Consider the following 18,188-nt stretch of genomic DNA (forward strand, 5'->3'; position numbering starts at 1 on the left):
GTAGGGAGGAATAAGCCCATGAAGCATGCAAATGATCAAAACAAACGAGTGTTCCAAACCAGAGAGTCATGAAGAACATAAGATTTATTTAGACCAAGGCAATTTAGGCTACAATCCTAATTCCACTTACCTGGAGAGGAAGGCCCATTGATTTGATAGAACTTAGACATGGTTAAATTTTTGCTGTTATACTATGACCCAACCATGTTTTAAAACATCAAGAAACTAATTAATTTTGAGTTCAGCCAATTATCTATTTTGAAATTCTTTTTTTCTTTTTTTAACAAGTCTGCTTACTAACCAATTCCTATGACTCGGGGATGGGAAACGATCCGGCCAGGTTAGATCCTTATCTCCCCAACCATGTGAAGTTTGACAAGTTATGGGGAGTTTTGCAACATTTGAAATTGGTGCAGGGTCTCAAGGTTTTGGTAGATGCACAACATATAATTTAGGGCTTCATAAAAGCTGCACCTACTGAAACTCCTACACAACAGCAGTAGAGGAGACAAATTCTCCTTTGCATACCTTAATGCAGGGGGTAGTGAACCTTTAAAAAGCCAGGTGGGCCAGATTGTTGTTTATCCCCACCCCTGTGGGCCAACTGATAGGTGGGCCCACCTGTCAGTCACAAGTCAGCTGGATGTCAGGCTCTTGGCAAAGCATCTAGCATAGAGCTGCCAAAGCCTCTTTCTGCAGGAATCAGCAGTGTGATTGACTTCCCCATTGATTCAGCTGCATCTCTACTTGTCTGGCATCACATATGACATCATGATGGCAGACTTGGCCTGTGGGTCAGAGGTAGGAATGGACAGGTATGCCAGCTTGGGTTTATCCTTACCTCATTTTTCCAGTCTTCAGTTCTCCACATTTTGTGATGGCTTGGGATTCAGATTCAGATGCTGAACCTGAGGAATCCCAGCCTGCACAGGTTCCCCTGCCTCCAGAACCAGCTGAGCCGGGGCTGGGGCATGAGCCTGAAGGGTCCTCACCTGTGCTGGATGCTCAGGTGCAGGCACCAGCTGAGTCTGCTCTGGCTCCTGAGGTGGTGGAGGACCCATTGCCTGCAGGTGCTCCATTCTCAGCCCCATCAGAGGAAACTGGGGTTGCCTCTGGGTCCAGTAACCCTCCAGCCTCTCCTGAGCTGCAGAGGCTCAGGGCAGAGAGGCGGAGGGAACTAAGTTCCCGCAGGAGGAGTGCTCGCCTCCAGGCCGGGAGAGGCGAGTCACCTGAGGACCGGGGCCACCCTATGCCTCAGGGCATATAAAAGCCAGCCAGCCCCAGTCCCAAGTTGTGGGAGCAACGTTGGTGGTTCTCAGTCCCTGCCTGAACCTTGCCCAGCCCCCAGCTTCGACTTTTACGAACTGCCTTCATATTGTTTCATCGACCACGGGCTGGACTTAGACCTTGCCTCTTGATTAACCCCCGGGACCAGCACACATTTCTTCATCTGTTTGTGATTATATCTATACAGTGGTACCTCCGGTTGTGGATGGGATCCGTTATGGAGCTCCGGTCGGATCCCAAGGTTTCTGCAACTGGAGGGACCACTTCTGCACATGCGCACATGGCAAAACCTGGAAAAATACGGGTTTGCCGCGTTCGCATCCTGAAGGATACGCAACCGGAGGTGTGCGTATCTAGAGCTACCACTGTATCTCTCTCTCTAAATGTATTGCCAGTAAAATATTTTGAATTTCTCCTAATATACACATTTCTGTATGCAATTTCCCCATATGTTTGAATGCTATTTTTATGCATACACGCGCAGTTTACCTTAGTATATGCATTTTTGCACACATTACTTGGCAGGAAAACTACATTGCAAAATTTGGAGAAGTGAGAATTTCAAAGGATGATCGTGTTCCAATTAACGTATATTCACCTTTAATGCAAAGCGAATCCATATTTGCCCTCCTGAATCTCTAATGCCTAAGGAGGATGGGGAACTTGTAGCACTTTTGACATTAGACTGCAATTCCCATCATGCCTGACCGCTGGCCGGGCTGACTGAGGCTGCTAAGAGTTGGAGGTCATTAGCATCTGAAGGACTATAGGTTTCTCCTCCCTGCTATAAAAAAAGTGAAGGTGAATGGATGCCCCAATGATGATAAACCTCTTGGAAATGGGCATTTTTTCTCGGGGGTCGCTGTACCAGCAGCAATGCTTAGTAGGTACAGCCTCACTTCTATTTGCTCTGGATGGATAATTTTGTGAAGTGATACCATTTTTTGCTCCTGGCGAAACAATGTCCTAGTTTAATCCATTCCTGAGTTTCATGCAATAACAGAGTGAAAACTAGTTCATATAGTCTCAAAAGGTTTCAGATAAATTAATCAGCAGCCACCATAACTCAATCAAGGTAGTTGCTATTTTCTTAGCAGGTAGCAAAGTCTTGAGATACCTGTGGCTTCCCCTGTAGACCCGCGAGACAGAATAAGCTAGACGTTCTGCTGGCAGGATGAGGTACTGCAGGTGACTCCAGAATATTTGCAACTTCACATCACTACAATTTTCCAGCACAGCCAGGATAACAAATTATCAGCTTGTCAAAAATGTAAGAAGCTATGGTGTTAGGTCAGTAGCATTTTCTGTGTGGCTACTGGGATTTGAAGAGGACCCTTCACAGGAAGAGTCTTTACAGAGTAGCCAAATAGCTAAGGTACACCAATGCAGGCTTGCCCACTCCCTGATTTCTTTAGACATTAAAAATCAAAAGCATACAAAGATATCCTGAAAAGTCAAATATTAATGTTTTCTTTCAGACTTCTGAGGCAGATAACATTATCTTCGCTAAGCAAGTGTGCATGCATAATTTTCATGCATAATTTTATGAAAAAATGCATTTTGTTATATTGAATTCAACTAAAAAACAAAACAAGTGAGAGTCAGAAAGTGCATTTAAAAAAAAAATAAACACTGCTATCTGATTTACATTTATTTAGTTTAAACTGCACTTAGCTACCAGCACTCATACACACCCGTAGGGATAAATAAGTGTTTGTCAAGGCCAGGGAATCCGGAGGTGAAAAAAGAAAGACAATGCTCAGAATACCTTATATAGTTTCCTAGTTTTCACTCTCAGTGTTAATGTTTAAAGGTAAAGGTACCCCTGCCTTTATGGGCCAGTTGTGTCCGACTCTAGGGTTGTGTGCCCATCTCACTTAAGAGGCCGGGGGCCAGCACTGTCCGTAGACACTTCCGGGTCACGTGGCCAGCGTGACGAAGCTGCTCTGGCGAGCCAGCATCAGCGCAGCACACGGAAATGTCGTTTACCTTCCCGCTATAAAGCGGTACCTATTTATCTACTTGCACTTAGGGGTGCTTTCGAACTGCTAGGTGGGCAGGAGCTGGGACCGAAAGACGGGAGCTCACCCCGCCGCGGGGATTCGAACCGCCGACCATGCGATCGGCAAGCCCTAGGTGCTGAGGTTTTACCCACAGCGCCACCCGCATCCCTGTTAATGTTTAGGTGACTATTAAAAGCAGTCCTGCTCACACTTGAAGGCTGCTATCCTATACATACTTACCTGGAAGTAAGTCTGATTGAACATAGTGTTACAAAGGTTGCATGCCATGTCCAATCTCTGCTGAGATTCGAGGCATCTTACCCAGGGTCATGTTTCTGTAGGCAATCAAGATGTGGTGGAGACTGTCGTGACTTTATGATACAGTTTATTTTTCATATATTTACACCAGAAGCTTTCAATGGAGGGAGTGCAGCAGTTATAGCATTCACATCTCAATAGGGGCTTGTTCACCCAGTAGTACAGCACTAGATACTCAAGGCTTCTCAAATGCCATCTTCGTGGCTTTGTCCCAGCCTGACAAGATGGATCTGATCTTCAGCTCCCGCATGGAGTTCTGCCTCCTTCCTCCTCCTTCCCAGAAAACCCTTTGCAAAACAACTCCTCCCCTTCTGTCTGCTCCCCCCACCCCCATTCTCACTATTCCCAGCCTACTTTTAAAAGGTGACAATTTTTCCTGCAGCCTATATCATTGCTCAGCGTAACTTTGGCAACCTCTATTGGCAAAGACCCAATGATTTATCTGTGATGGACCATCCACACGTCATCCGAGGTGAGGCTCTGGCCTGGAAAGGAAGCTTAATCTGTATTTTGTCCCAGTGGCCTGGGATCTTGACTGTGGTTTTCTTCTGGAGTGCCTTGCCAGGAAGGGGCTAGGGAGCACAATGTTGCAGTGGTTCTTGTGTCATCAGAATGCTAATGATATCCAACTCTGTCTTTCTTGTCAATTAGATTTTAGGGAGGCAGTGGAGGTCCTGAACTGTTGTCTGTCAGTGATTGACTAGATGTGAACTAACAAGATAAAACGTAATCCAGATAAGACAGAAGTGCTTTAGGTCAGTAGGAAAGCTGATCTCGGATTAGGTGTACAATCTGTTCTGGACAGGGTTGCTCTCCCCTTGAAGGATCCAGTTCACATCTTGGGAATGGGCCTAGGTCTAGTCTTGTTAATGGATGATCCATTGACCACTGTAGCCAGGAGTATATTTGCTCAGCTTCTGCTAATGCACCAGCGGCCCACTTTTGCTGGAGATGTCAGATCTGGCTACTACTGGGCAAACTGGATTAGTACCACACAGTACCTTTGAAAAGTATTCATAAACTTCAAGTACTTTGAAATACTCCAATTAGAATGGCAATGAGGGCTAGCTTCTCAGAGTACAATATTTCAATATTATACTCCCAATATTGGCTTCTGGGCTTAATTCAAAATGATGGTCACAATCAGCACAAAGGAAGGATGGCAACTCAGTGGTAGAGCATCTGTGTTGCATACAGAAGGTCCCAAGCTCAATTTCCCAGCATCTCCAGGTGTCCTGAAGCACATTTCCAGCTGGGAGTGTCCTGTCTGAAACTTTGGAAAGTCATGGCCATTTAGTGTGGGCAATACAGAGCTACATGGGCCATTGTTCTGAGTCAGTGTAAGGCAGCTTCCTGTGTTCCTAACCTTTGAATCCCTAAACGAGTTGCAAACAGGATTTTCAAAAGACCTAATTCTCCCACATGATTCTGCCTACCCATTTAGATATTTGACAGTGGCCTTGCTTCACATCCCTCTGCCAACAGAGACACGGTTGGTAGGTATATGGGGCAGGGTCTTCTTGGCTTTAGCATTAAGACTTGGGGGTGGGGGGAGTTAGTGAACCAGGTCTGGTTTTAATTGATAGAAAAGCAGTACTAATTATAGAATGATCTAACTAGAAAGCAGGTAAAAATAATCCACTCTAGCTCCTAAATTAAGCAAGAACACACTATGTTGAGTTAAAGTATACCCAACCAATATATTTGTACTTGTTAGATTAATCTGTTAAGGATAATTAGCTCAATCATGTCAAATTCCCAACGTTTAACCGTTTTTTAGTCCCATCTATAAGTGAGAACAATCTGTTTGTTGTTTATACATATATGTGTGTGTGTGAGTGTGTGTGTGTGTACGTATATGTATGCATAGTGTTGACCCTTCTGCCGGAAAAGTAATTAAGTATTATACTTGTTTCAGGATTAATTCCTCATGAGGCTGTTTCTGTTCTTGTTTAATTTTATTACGGTAGCCAATATGAAACATATGAAGGACGTCTCGCTATTTCAACATAATGTTTTCAGTCTTGTAATTTCCCAGATGGGGATGTAGCAGATGTAGGTGAAGGCAGTTGGCGGATGGACAGACTGGACTACGTCTGGAAATGGTACACCCACACCTGACAGGGGATTTGTTTCCTCAAAGCAGTGATCTGCATAAGGACTCCTGCTGGCAGCCATCCAGGTGTAGATAAGTTTCCAAATGCTGAAGAGGCAGAGAACCTGCTGTAAAAATGACACAGTTCAGCAGGACATTCTGCACAATTCCCAGTTAAATCAATAGGAACTCCATGAGAATATTGTACATTTTGTTGGCATCCATCTATCTTGAGACAATGTAGTGTGCCTCTACGAGTGAAGTCAAACCGCTACATTAGCATCACCAAACTGACCTCCCCAGGGTGCAAGCCTGAGCAGTGTGTATGGAGGTCATGGGCTGCCCAGACAATAAGACCCTCTTCCCAGAATACGTTTGGCGCCAGCTTGGCTGCAGGAGTTATCAGAAGGAGGCGTACGAGGCACCATCCAACCGGCATAGGAACTCCACTCTGGATTTGTGTAGGGTTTATTCCTTAGCCTTTTCTTCTCCTGAAGATATGCCGCAAGACAGTAGAGGTTTAGGATGAGTTTTCCTTCTCCTAGACGTGCTACCTTCCCAGGTGGGTGAGTCCCATCTGCGCCTTACTTCCCTCTACAGCCCATGCAGAAACCATCTTCTTGACCGTTGGATCCACTATTGGTCTCATATGCTCAATCCACCGGAGCCTGTCTTTGTATGCAGGGGAAGACCCTAACACACTGAGGGTTTAAGACCCATCAGCTGCAAAAATCAAAGGCTCACCTCAAAATCAGTGTATCTTACTTCCAGGTTATTATGTGATTAGTCCCATCTAGTCCCATTAGTCCCATTTTATGTTATTGTTTAGATATTTTACTTGTCCTCTCTAGAAAATATGAAAACTACACAAAGTATACATATTTTGTATACTTTAAATATATATATATATTTCTGGTTTAGGGGTTTCTGTGACTGTGAATTGGCAGTACAGCAACAAAATCTGTTCCAGGAACAAAATGGGTTTCACAACCTCTGGAACTTCAGGGATTCCGTTCAGGTATGGTTGAGGTGTGCCTGGGTTAGCTGCCTGTATCATGGATATAACAGAATGTGTGGTATACCGTACCCTAATTTAATTAAATCAATATTTGCAAAGCACATTTTACCTCTCCAATCATATTTGTAAAATAACATTTTAAAGACAAAACCATGTAAGTGTGCAGTTATCAAATCAGCTTTCATGCCCAGTAGTTTGCATTCTAACTTTGATGGAAATAAGGTTGGGTTTTTGAAAATTGCCTTTGCTACACCTGTTGTTGACAGTATCCCCTTGTCCCGCCATTAACTATTCAGGCCAATTTTACAAAGCAAAAACAGTTTGTAGAAGCAGCTGGATATTCATGAAATAAACATATTTTGCAGTAATTATTTTAATTAATGTTAAACTTTGTCTTACTACTGAGTCTTTTGGTGTTATCCGACACCCCTTGAAGTTCCGTGGTGGAGTGCATCCAAGACTGCCTCTCTAGGGCACAGTCTCACCATATTGTCTTGGAATGAGACAAAGGTTTTCTTATGCTCTAGGGTTCATTTTTAAAACACTCTCCTGCTTGCAGAAATAATGAACTCAGACAGCTCCATCTGCATTGGATATATTATCAGTAAAATTCTGTCTCATTATAAAATTGGGCAAGAGCATAACTGGTGCAACATCCCAGAGGCAGAGATTCTCAATAACTCGCGCTGTCTCCATTCTAGGTCTGGGTCCTTGGCCAGCTAAGGGGGAAAGGAGAATATTTCCTTCAATAAATGTTCCACCTTATTATGTTCTTATTGCTGGTCCTGCTTCTGCTCTTTCCATTGTTGTGGGCTTGGAGCACTTGGAGGACATATACCATACCATACCATACCATACCATACCATACCATACCATACCATACCATACCATACCATACCTATAAAGGTCCTTGGGATGTTGATTACAATATAGAATCTATATTGAGTCTATACCTGAAGGAACATCTCCACCACCATCATCCAGCCCAGACACTGAGGTCCAGCTCTGAGGGCCTTCTGGAGGTTCCCTCACTGTGAGAAGTGAAGCTACAGAGACCTAGGCAGAGGGCCTTCTCGGTAGTGGCACCTGCCCTGTGGAATGCCCTCCCATCAGATGTCAAGGAAATAAACAACTATCTGACTTTTAGAAGACATCTGAAGGTAGCCCTATTTAGGGAAGTTTTTAATGTTTGATGTCACTTTTTATTATTAATATTCTGTTAGGAGCTGCCCAGAGTGGCTGGGAAAACCCAGTCAGATGGGTGATGTATAAATAATAATAATAATAATAATAATAATAATAATAATAATAATAATAGTTATTATTATTATTATTATTAATAATATAATAATAAAGAGTTGCATTATTAACACTGCCCGGCACCTTACATTTTATATTACATTGGAAAGGGGGGCTTTCTCAGTTGCCACTTGCAATTCTGGTTCCTCTTCTCACTGCTCCACTTTGAAATATGGTTCATAGCCTTAAAGCCTTTTTTCTGTATTATTTCCTGCCTGTTTTGCATTTTCTGGATATTTTATACTATTTTTAGATGGTAGAGGGAGGATATGTTTATTGGGTAAGAGGGACTAGGCCTCGCAATTATGAGTGTAGTGGTCTGTAGGAGATGGCAGTAAAAGGTTAGGCTCTTCCAGGGGAGCAAAGGTTAAGAATGTAAGAGAATTTCCCTTTCCAATTCTTCTCCCAACCTATCGTGACTTCCCTCCTAGCCTACTGTTGAATGCCTGGTCACTAAATGGACCTTGGCCAACCAGGGCTTGATCTTGAATTAGGATGCTGATGGAGACACTTGGATCAAGTAGGAGCAGTTCACTTTGTGTGCCTGCTCACTTGCTGAGAACTTTGGAGGGGGCACTGTTCTGTATCCTACCATTAGGTTGGTGGGTATGTGAGACTAGACTTTCTCCATGGTGACTTTGGAACTGCATTCCTTAGGAAACACATTTGATTTATTCATTCTCTCCCTCGTGGCAGATGTTAAGCCTTTTATGAGAACTGAGCCTGTTGCTACTGACCTCTTGGCGTTGTGCATTTTCAGTCTTTTAAAAAACTGCTGGTAGCAGTATATTAAAATGCAACATATATTCATTTGCAATGATTTGTATTTTACTATGCAATCTGTGTTTTAATTTTTGTTAGGCGCTTCAGGACCTTTGCCTAAAAAGTATAGAAACCATGACATGACATAATATGTAAAAATGTGGGGGGAAGACAGTGACCATTCACCTCTTGCGCTCAGTTTCTCATTTTCCAAACATTTAACAGCTCTCATTTCCTATGAGACATAAATTATTTGAATTCTTGACTAGGCTCATTTATGGTTACATTTAGCACACCTGCTGATCATGGCAGTTGCTAATTATTATCACTATGTAATTTTTGTTGCTAAGTGGCTCTTAGGTTTTTCCAAGACTTTCTCTACCTTGGCTTTTCTGCCCACCAGTCAGAGTTATCACTTCTTTTTTTAAAAAAAGGAAAAACTGCTCCTGCTCCTATGGTTTTAACTACAAGCCCCTATACAAAAATTCACCAAACAACTGAGTTTTTTCAGGTATCCTTCTACTTATCTCCATTCCATACCTTTTAAAGCTTTACTTACATGTGAACATTTTAAGGAAAGAAGCATTATCTAATCCCTGCGGCTTACATCGAAAGAGCTCCTAGTAGTGTGGGAGGAAGAGGTTTACCATTTCCTGCTGATTCTCCCCACCACCCTTCAGTTACAGCCTGTGTCATGCTGTTCAGGAGGGTATACCAACCCAGGGAACAGATTTCAGCAGACGTAAAGAGTTGAAGCAGGAAAGGGAGCAGCAAAAGCTCTTTGCATGAGCAGAATTCCTCTTGCTGTTCTTCGGATAGTAGTGTGTGCTGGGCTGTTGTTAAAGCATGTGAGCGAAAAAATGCCAGTCCTCCCTACCAGTTAAAATAATGCTGTTGGACTAATCCAGAAAAGGGTTTTCTAAAATGCCTGGATGTTTTTCCCCCTGCAATCAACTGGCAATGCTTCATCTGCTAAGGCTTAGCCTAACTATGTTCATTGTTCTTGGAGTTTTTGATTAAAGATACACCTGCGACTACAACCCTGAGAGTAAGCCCCAATGACTTAAATGGGACTCACTTCTAAGTAGACACATATAGGATTATTCGGTGTGTCAATGAAGATTCACCCAAATGCTCTTCGTATATATTTTATACTAGCAACCTCATACCTATCGTTGCTTGGGCACTCGATAAGAAACCACAAAATCAGTGAAGTTTTGAAATAAGTGGTTAAAATCAATTCAGATTTGGAAGATTCACTTGGCCATCTTAATTCAAGATGAAAGCACAGAGGCTCTCTTAAAGCGGCAAAGCAACCTTTGAACCAGCTTCTCTCTTCCTTTAAAGGCGGAGGGAGCTTGGTGGAAATGGTGCTTAAAGGCAGTCTCTGTGCTGTGCTTCCATTGGAAGCATGGAGACTGACTTACAGTGGCAAAGCATCCTTTGAAGCAACTTCTTTCCTTGCCTCCACCCCAAGGGAAGAGGCTATTTCAAACAGCACCTTGCTCTGCTTCTCCTTTAAGCAGGTAGGCAGTAGCATTGGCGCCACCCCATTACCTGCTGAAAGGAGAAGACAAATGACTTTAATCTCTGCTCATCAGCTGAAAAGTGGAGATTAGATCCTGCTGCCTGGCAGCAAGATCCTGTTCCCTGCAGGGAACACTGCCAACTCATGATTAAACCCTGTCCTCCTGCCAATCAGCTGACAGCAGTGACACCAGCTGGTGGGTGGGTAGGCGTGGGGCTTTTTGGGGGGGGTGGAATAGCCTGGTGGACCAAAGTGGAACCCCTGGTTGGTCAAGTTGGCCCGTGGGCCAAAGATTCGCCACCCCTGCAGTTAGAATTTATATGATCCCGTTTTAAAATAGCCACATTAGTTACCTGTTTGTTTCTAGGACCTATTTGAGGTGCGCACATTAGTGTCTAAAAGTCCTGAATGACAGGTTCCAAACATGTGAAAGACTGTCTCCATCTTGACCAATACTCTTGGGTGTTAAGATATGCACAGGGGGTTCTATTGGCAGTTCTGAGACACCCTCAGAAGTGTGGGGAATGGCGGTCCAGAAGAGGGCTTTATCTGTGGAACTCCCTCTCCACAGAGGCGCTTCACTGTACGGCTTTCACTATATGCTGAAGACGGACTTATTTACCCTGGACTTTGACATCCAAGGTACATTGCTTTGTGGGACCCCCCTCTTTTGCTGAATGAACAGCATCTGAAAGTGATCACTATGTAATAATCCACAAATAGTGCAAATCTCTCTGTTGCAGTTTGTGTAAGAAGTGTGTGATTGTTGTGAACAGCTGAGCTGTGCCACAGTACAATACCCAAGGCCCAGAGTTCAAACAACACTCCCACAACAATATTTAATATCAATGCTGTTGTAACTTTACTGAACCCAAGGGAACATACTGTTTTATATATACAATAAAAAATTAGATTGTTACTCTGAAAGCACAGTTCACTTCTTTTAAGTAATGTTCAGTGCATGGTACAAAATATATGCATTATAAATTATAAATAGCAAATATAAACAAAGGAAGAAAGAAGTAGGCATTTTGCAGGCACGTTATACCTTTTAAGACTATTAGCAACAGCTAAAATAAACTGCTTGCTGTTCATGAAATTTCTGCTGGATCCTGCTTCTTGTCTGCCAATAATATTAATGTCAAAACATCCAAGCATTCTTATAAAATACAGTCTTTTAAATGTTTGATCATCAAGAATGTTTGCAGAGCTTGTTATTAAATGGGATATTTGATGATAGGGATATTATTTGTCTGTAAGAGATCATGTAGGCATGAGTAATATTGGGTTCATTTAACTATTACAGTATATTAGTGTCTTCCTTGACTGCATTTACGGAGTTCCAAGCACCCTCCCATTTAATTACCAGTCAAGGCCAGTTCTATTTAGGTGGAGAGAGAGAACCAGAAGAGCAGCTTTCAGACTAATAATAGCAGATCAGTATTTTGCCACATTTATATTCACCGCTGCTTGCTCATTTCAGAAGCTCCAGAAACCATGGAACACTATCATGCTATACTTTCTATAGACACAGGAGATGGAAAGTCCTGCTTAAGGGAACCATGTAGTCTGACAAGCCATACTGAAGAGATGTTATTATCTTTGCTATTCTACAGAGGATGGAATGAATCCAAAACTAAGTGAATGGCAGAAGTAGTAACTTACATCTGTTCTGTGCACCCCAACGTATTAGCTACCTTACAAGGGAAACAACTATTATATATATTCCATGGTCCTCCGTGACTGCTCACCCTAAAGCTTTTACTAGTGGCATAAATAGATAGCTCTAGTTACAAATGTTGTTGACTTTCAAAAGTACTGTTGTGTTTGTGTTTTTTAATTCACCGGGTGCACACCTCAATCAATAGTACAGAAGGGAGTGAGGCCAACTGGCAATGGGTTGTGTCAGAGATGAAGTGGAATTTCATAATGCCAGTGGATAATTTAAGAGGTGTAGTAATTAGTTGCACACGGAGTTCCCTGTACAGGGAATTGATACATCTAAAGTCTAAGAGGGCAGAACTGAGGCTAAGGATCCCCTACTGGTGGAGCCATTGCACAAAGCACATTGCTCTTTGCCTTCTTTCAAGTTTTATTGGAAATCAATACATATTGCGAATCCCATCCATTTTAATGAAATCTGTATGGGAGAAGTTCCTGGTGAATTGTGCCCATATCATTAAGGATAATGAAAAAAGCTATCTAAGCTTCACTGAATGCAGGAGTAATTAGACTTCCAAATTTATTTAATGATGCTTGGCATCACACTGCAAGAAGAACACGTGCATCTTGGAACATGGAAATCCCTTCAGTGAAAGAACTGATGCTGCCTGAGGCTTTGTTGTTCCTTCATCATCTATACTTCAAACTTAGGAGTGCAGATAAAACACCATGAGAATGACAAAACATAACAAATATATTTCTTTAGAATGTAAACATGCTTCCAAAATACTCACCTGCTAACTGCTTTTTTTTTGCACACCCTGACTATAATGCTAAAACAAATTTCCATTGATGGCAGATCTTAATATAAACTAGTTAATCTCAACACTTAAACCTGAAGCATATGAATCACAATAAAGACAGCACCTCTGAGCACATGCAGAGTGATTTTCACCTCGGAGTAACCAGCCACGTGACCCATATCTGGGATTAGTGAAGGATTTTCAGGTTAAATGTTTTGAATTCTACGTCAAGATTCAGCTCAAGCACATTCCGCACTACAAATTAAGCATATCTGAAAGGCTACTTGGATCTAGTGGTGGCACCAGGGAGAAAACTCTTTTCTTCTCCTGCCACAATCTGCCAACACCACTATCAAATGCTCATATCTAGATCAACCAGTGTGTATGGTCCTAAAGAAAAATGGAAAGCACAACATGGGAAGTTCTCTTTTACCAGGTCTCACTCCATGTCACAAAAAGTAGGACGTAGGGTATGCTTTCAAAATAACTTTTGAGATTGATTATATTGTTGCAAGACACACTGTTACAATGAAAACAATAATTAAAGCAAACAGGGTATCTGGATACAACATTTCACTGTCAAATGAGGAGAAGCTGGCAAGTGTTTACTGTATAAGGCAACACACATTTGCTGCTTTTCTTTTAGATTATTTTCCCTCTTCCTTGGCTTTACCTTGCTGTATTTTTTGCTATACTGTATTTACCGTATTTTACCTTTTATTCTTCACCAATTTATCCCTTGCTCCCTCTCCAATTAATTTCCCTTGATAGCTTTGTTAGAGCACACATAAATGACAGATTCAAACTAGTTTAAAATTGGTTTACTGTTACAGCTTCTTCCAAAGAACCATGGGAACTGTGGTTGAGTGCAACACTGGGATTCCTTTGATACAGAACAATCCTGTGGTGTTTACTTAGTTTCCATTGTGTTTAATGGGGTTAGGGATAGCCGACATGATGCTTTCCCATGTTTTGGGACTACAACTCCCATCATCCCTGACCAATGACCATGTTGGCAGGGGCTGATGGGAGCTGTAATCCAACAGCAGTATAGAGCACACCACGTTGCTTAACACCTTGTTTCCAGGCAAGGCAAGCTTGAGGATAATAAGTATAAATTGACCATGCCACGAAAGTACTGATCACACCAATAAATGATGGGTCATATTTGGTAGTAGCTCTGGCAAGTTGCTTGCAGGGAAGGAATTGTTACTTGCCCTGAACAAGTTGTGCAAATAATTATTTGCAAGGATGATCTAAACCTACCCTGGAAATCCATTTATGTATATGTCTTCCTTACAGCTTTTTAATATGGTTATGAAAATACTAAAATTCCTGAATTTTAAATATGTGCTCCCTTTCCCTTCACTCACAAGCAGCAGCAGGGAAAACAAGCAGGATTGAATCTATGTCAATTTGCAGAAAAACTTGCAAGAAAAAAAGGTCCATTGGCAACAGACAAGCATCCAATAGAGAGTTCTAAATATAGATCACTCAAAGACAAGATGAATGGAACAGATCACAGGCATTTAAAACTATAATCCTATTAAATAGCTATGCTTGAAACTGCTACCTTGCAACCCTACAAAGGTCTTTACTCTGACGTATTTATTACACTGCTCCCTTTGAGAAAGGTCACCCTACTTCTGTGATTGTTGTTGTTCTTGGTACTGTATTACTTTAAAAAAAAGCAGGTTCCGTGTGATTACTTTTCAAACGCATCTTTCACTCTTAAAATATACCACTAAAACATGTATAAAATGTACTTGTGTCTCTTCATACAATGGATTTGTACTTTTCCCGCAGCGATGTTAACTCAAAGCTCCGTCCCGCAAAAGTTACGGGTTCCCGAATAGTTGTATTCAGCAACTGTAACAACTCCATTTATGTTTTAATTTACTATTCCCTACCCCGATTTTTCACAACCGCCGCCCAGAAAGTAAGGGGACATCTGACGACGAGCCCGAGGAAACTCGGAGGTGAGGTCGTGTAAAACATTAGCGAAGCCATACATGTCTGCAAAACTACTGAACTAAGAAAAGGAGAAGCAGCCCGGCAGGAGATAAAGTTGAAGGTGCTCAGGAATTCAAATTACTCACCTGTCAATAGCAATTTTCTTCGCTGGTGCATAAAACCCCAACATGGACAGCTGCATGTAAATCGCTTTGCAAATGTGTCCCTGATGTCAACATGCTAAGCTGGAGCCTCAATCTTCTGGTGATCGGATTAAGAGTCACTGCCAGGAGTTTTCTAAACGTGTCGGTCGCTCTGTCTCTTCCCGCAGTCTTCCCCGGACCATATTTGGAACAAGATCTATCGCCGGAAATATTGCTTATTGTTGTGGTTTTTCTCCAGCACCAGCCCCCCTCCCTCGTTTTCGCGACAAGGGCTTACGAAAGAGTGGCTGGCCTTCTGAAAAGCAGCCGGCGGCGCGGAGAAATTTTGCTTTAGCTCATCCGACCGTTACAATAAAATTTCAGGAAATCGGATGGTCCCCGAGGGGAGGCTCACAGTTCAGCTGCTCCCAGTTTTGCCGCGTGTGCGAACAAACTTCGGTTTCGCTTTCTGGCGGGGAAAAAAGCACCCTCCTGGTTGCAAAAGTCACCCTTTTGGTAAAAGCGAGGAGCTTTGGAAACCTTTTCGGAGTATTGTGCTCGGTTGAAACAGGATAGCGTGAGAAGTGCTGCTTTTGGTTTCTTGCTGGAGATCAGCGAGCGCCTTGCCCAGAAAAGCAAGAGGAAAAGAAAGTTTGTTGCATTCTCGTTCGCCTCGGCGTTTTGCAGCCCCTCTTGGAAAGGAACGAGCCTGGGTTTTCCCGCTTTGCAACAGCGTCAGGAGCGACCGCTCGTGTTTCCCCAAAACTTTCCACCGCCGTGTCACCCACGCGCATCAGGAAGCTGCGGCGGGAAAGGAGGTGGGGTGAGACGCTGCTCAGTCCCCCTTGGCAAGAAATGCCTTGTCATCCCAACGGCTAGGATAGCCTGGAGTCGCCAATGCCTGGTTTTTCTTTTTAACCTGACAAAAATGCGGGAAGAAACCCCCAGCTCTTTGCGCTTGGCTCAGTAGAAGTCGAGGTAGGGCAAAAGGATGAGTGCAGTAGTCTTTTTTTGCATCTGAAGTGTGAGCAGGGTCTCTTGAGCTAAGAGGGCGGGGGAGTGTGATCCTCAGTGGATCCCTTCTTGATCTTGTCGCTCTGGTGCGAGTTAAGTAGATTTGGGACCGAGAGACCTACTTTCTTGTGTGCATCTGAAGAGGGGCTGTGTTGCATGTCAGGGCACTGCAGGCCCCTTTCTTTCCCAAAAATACTTGCACTGGGTTTTGTTTTTTAGTAAAAAGAAAAAAAGAAAGAAAGTGGCGTCCCTGTACAGAGGGAGCTCCACTGAGTGTGAGGATGTTGTCCTTGGGGCCAAGGTTTGTTCTCTAGAGAGCCCAGCATTTGTGGCTTGTTCTCAGTATGCTCTTGCTCTCACTGTGAAAAGATATCTATCCATATTCTGCAAAGAGTCATAAAAAGATTTGGATGCTAGAGAGCTCAACTTTGCTCCACGCTGCGCACACACGCATCCCCTTTATTTTGGAAAAGGGAGGTGGCATTTCCCTCTCAAGACAGGGGTGCCTGTTGCAGCTCTTTATGTCGCAGGTCCCAAGCCCCTCTTCTTCCCTCCCTGGTCATCCCGCCGGGCCTTGCACGTCTGAACACGGATGCATGCGTGCAGGAGACCTGGCGGCGCTTCAGGGGCGACCTTTTGCTCCCGAAGGTAAAAGCTCCCGAGAGAAATAAAGTCCAAACACCTCCCTCCGTGAAGGGAGGCGACGATGGTGCTCCTGTCTGGAGACGGCAAAGCCGCCGGGGAGGGCCGGAGTCCCGCCGCGCCAAAGCACCTGCCCGTGCCGCCCTCGGAGCCTGCCGGGCCGGGAGCCGCGGCTCCTGAGGGGAGCGTCGCCGTCGGCTCCAGCCCAGCTGCCGGGGCGGAGAGGTCGCGAAGGGGCAGCGAAGGCGATGGCGGCGGCGGCGCTGAGGGAGGAAGCGACGAGGACGACGCTGGCGGCGACTACGAGGAGTACGAGGACTTCTCGGACCTCCCGGACACGCGCAGCATCGCTTCCGACGACTCCTTCTACCCGCCGCGGGCGGACGGCGACAGCGACGACGGCGACGACTGGTCTCTGGGAGAGTCGGACTCGTCGACGGGAAGCCCCGAGGCGCTCAGCCTCTTCCGAGCTTGCTGCACCAACAACGCCGTGGCCTTGAGAGCGATCATCCGGCAGGGGCCCGAGGAGAAGGAGGCCAAGGAGACCGACCGCAACAAGAGGGTGAGCGCCGGGGTGCAGGGGTTGGGGGAAGCGCCTCACGCGACGCGCGCCCGGAGCGCGAGGAAAAAAGGCGGGAAAGTAGGCCTTAAAGCGCTCCCTCAGCTCTCGCGTCAAACGCCTCAGTTCACCTCAGGCAGCCCACTTGTCCCTGTGTCCTCCTCCTCTTCTTCTTCTATTATTATTATTATTATTAGCCTGCTGCCCTTGCTCGCATTCACTCCGGTGCAAATCAAGCTCTGCTTCTGGGCAGGCCCAGACAGAGGGGGGCCATATGGGCCACTTGGTCCGGGCCTCTGATTCCAAAAGGGGCCTCCGTCAGCATATTCACAATTATTTATATACAGTGGTACCTCAGGTTACATACGCTTCAGGTTACAGACTCTGCTAACCCAGAAATAATGCTTCAGGTTAAGAACTTTGCTTCAGGATGAGAACAGAAATCGTGCTCCAGCAGCGCAGCGGCAGCAGGAGGCCCCATTAGCTAAAGTGGTGCTTCAGGTTAAGAACAGTTTCAGGTTAAGAACGGACGTCCGGAAATATTTAAGTACTTAACCTGAGGTACCACTGTACTTACTTATTTATAAGACTTCAGATATCCCCAGGGTAAAAAAAGGGGGGGGGCACATTATCTACCTGGCCCGGGCCTCTGCCTGGCTCTGCAAGGCCCTGCTTCTGGGCCCCTATCTTGTAGCCAACCCATGATTCAAAATCAAACTGTAGTTTAGGCAGGCCTGCCTTTGGCCTTTTATAATGTACCCCAGTCACAGAGGTGCAGATCACAAGTAAAAGCCGCAACTGGCAAGGCCTAGCCTTCCTTTGTCCTCTTAGCTGCCTGAGTCCCAAGTCCCAAGGCTCTCTCCCAAGGACAGCCCATTTCTTTCAGCTGCCTCGTCTCCTCAGTGGCTATTTCCTTTCCCTCCCTCAATATAGCTTACTCAAGTGTGAGCAAGGTCAAGATTTTGCTGTAAATCGCTCTGATGTTTTTTCTCCCCTTAAAAAATACAAAGCAGTATGGAAAGGAAGTGAAGAATAACATTTTTTTTCACTGTCCTGTTTCTCTTTTCTCCCAGTTTACTCATTCTCTGCACCCGTTTTTCAA

The 18,188-nt window shown here is 44.3% G+C and overlaps 1 protein-coding gene across 4 annotated transcripts in view; it reads left to right on the plus strand.

The window, feature by feature from the left end:
- Nucleotides 1-14,890: 14,890 nt before the first annotated feature.
- ANKRD33B (ankyrin repeat domain 33B) overlaps nucleotides 14,891-18,188 on the plus strand; it is a 35,930-nt gene continuing 32,632 nt past the window's right edge. For 2 of the 4 annotated variants that reach the window (XM_083519422.1, XM_083519423.1), the window contains exon 1: nucleotides 14,891-17,089. In XM_083519422.1, the coding sequence (XP_083375548.1) occupies nucleotides 16,592-17,089 (498 nt within the window). In that variant the 5' untranslated portion in view covers nucleotides 14,891-16,591. The remainder of the gene's footprint in view (nucleotides 17,090-18,188) is intronic. The other 2 variants (XM_083519424.1, XM_083519425.1) reach the window with 1 other exon arrangement.

This window comes from Podarcis liolepis (genome assembly GCF_965112155.1).
Source record: "Podarcis liolepis genome assembly, chromosome: 8".
In the NCBI taxonomy this organism is placed as follows: domain Eukaryota; kingdom Metazoa; phylum Chordata; class Lepidosauria; order Squamata; family Lacertidae; genus Podarcis; species Podarcis liolepis.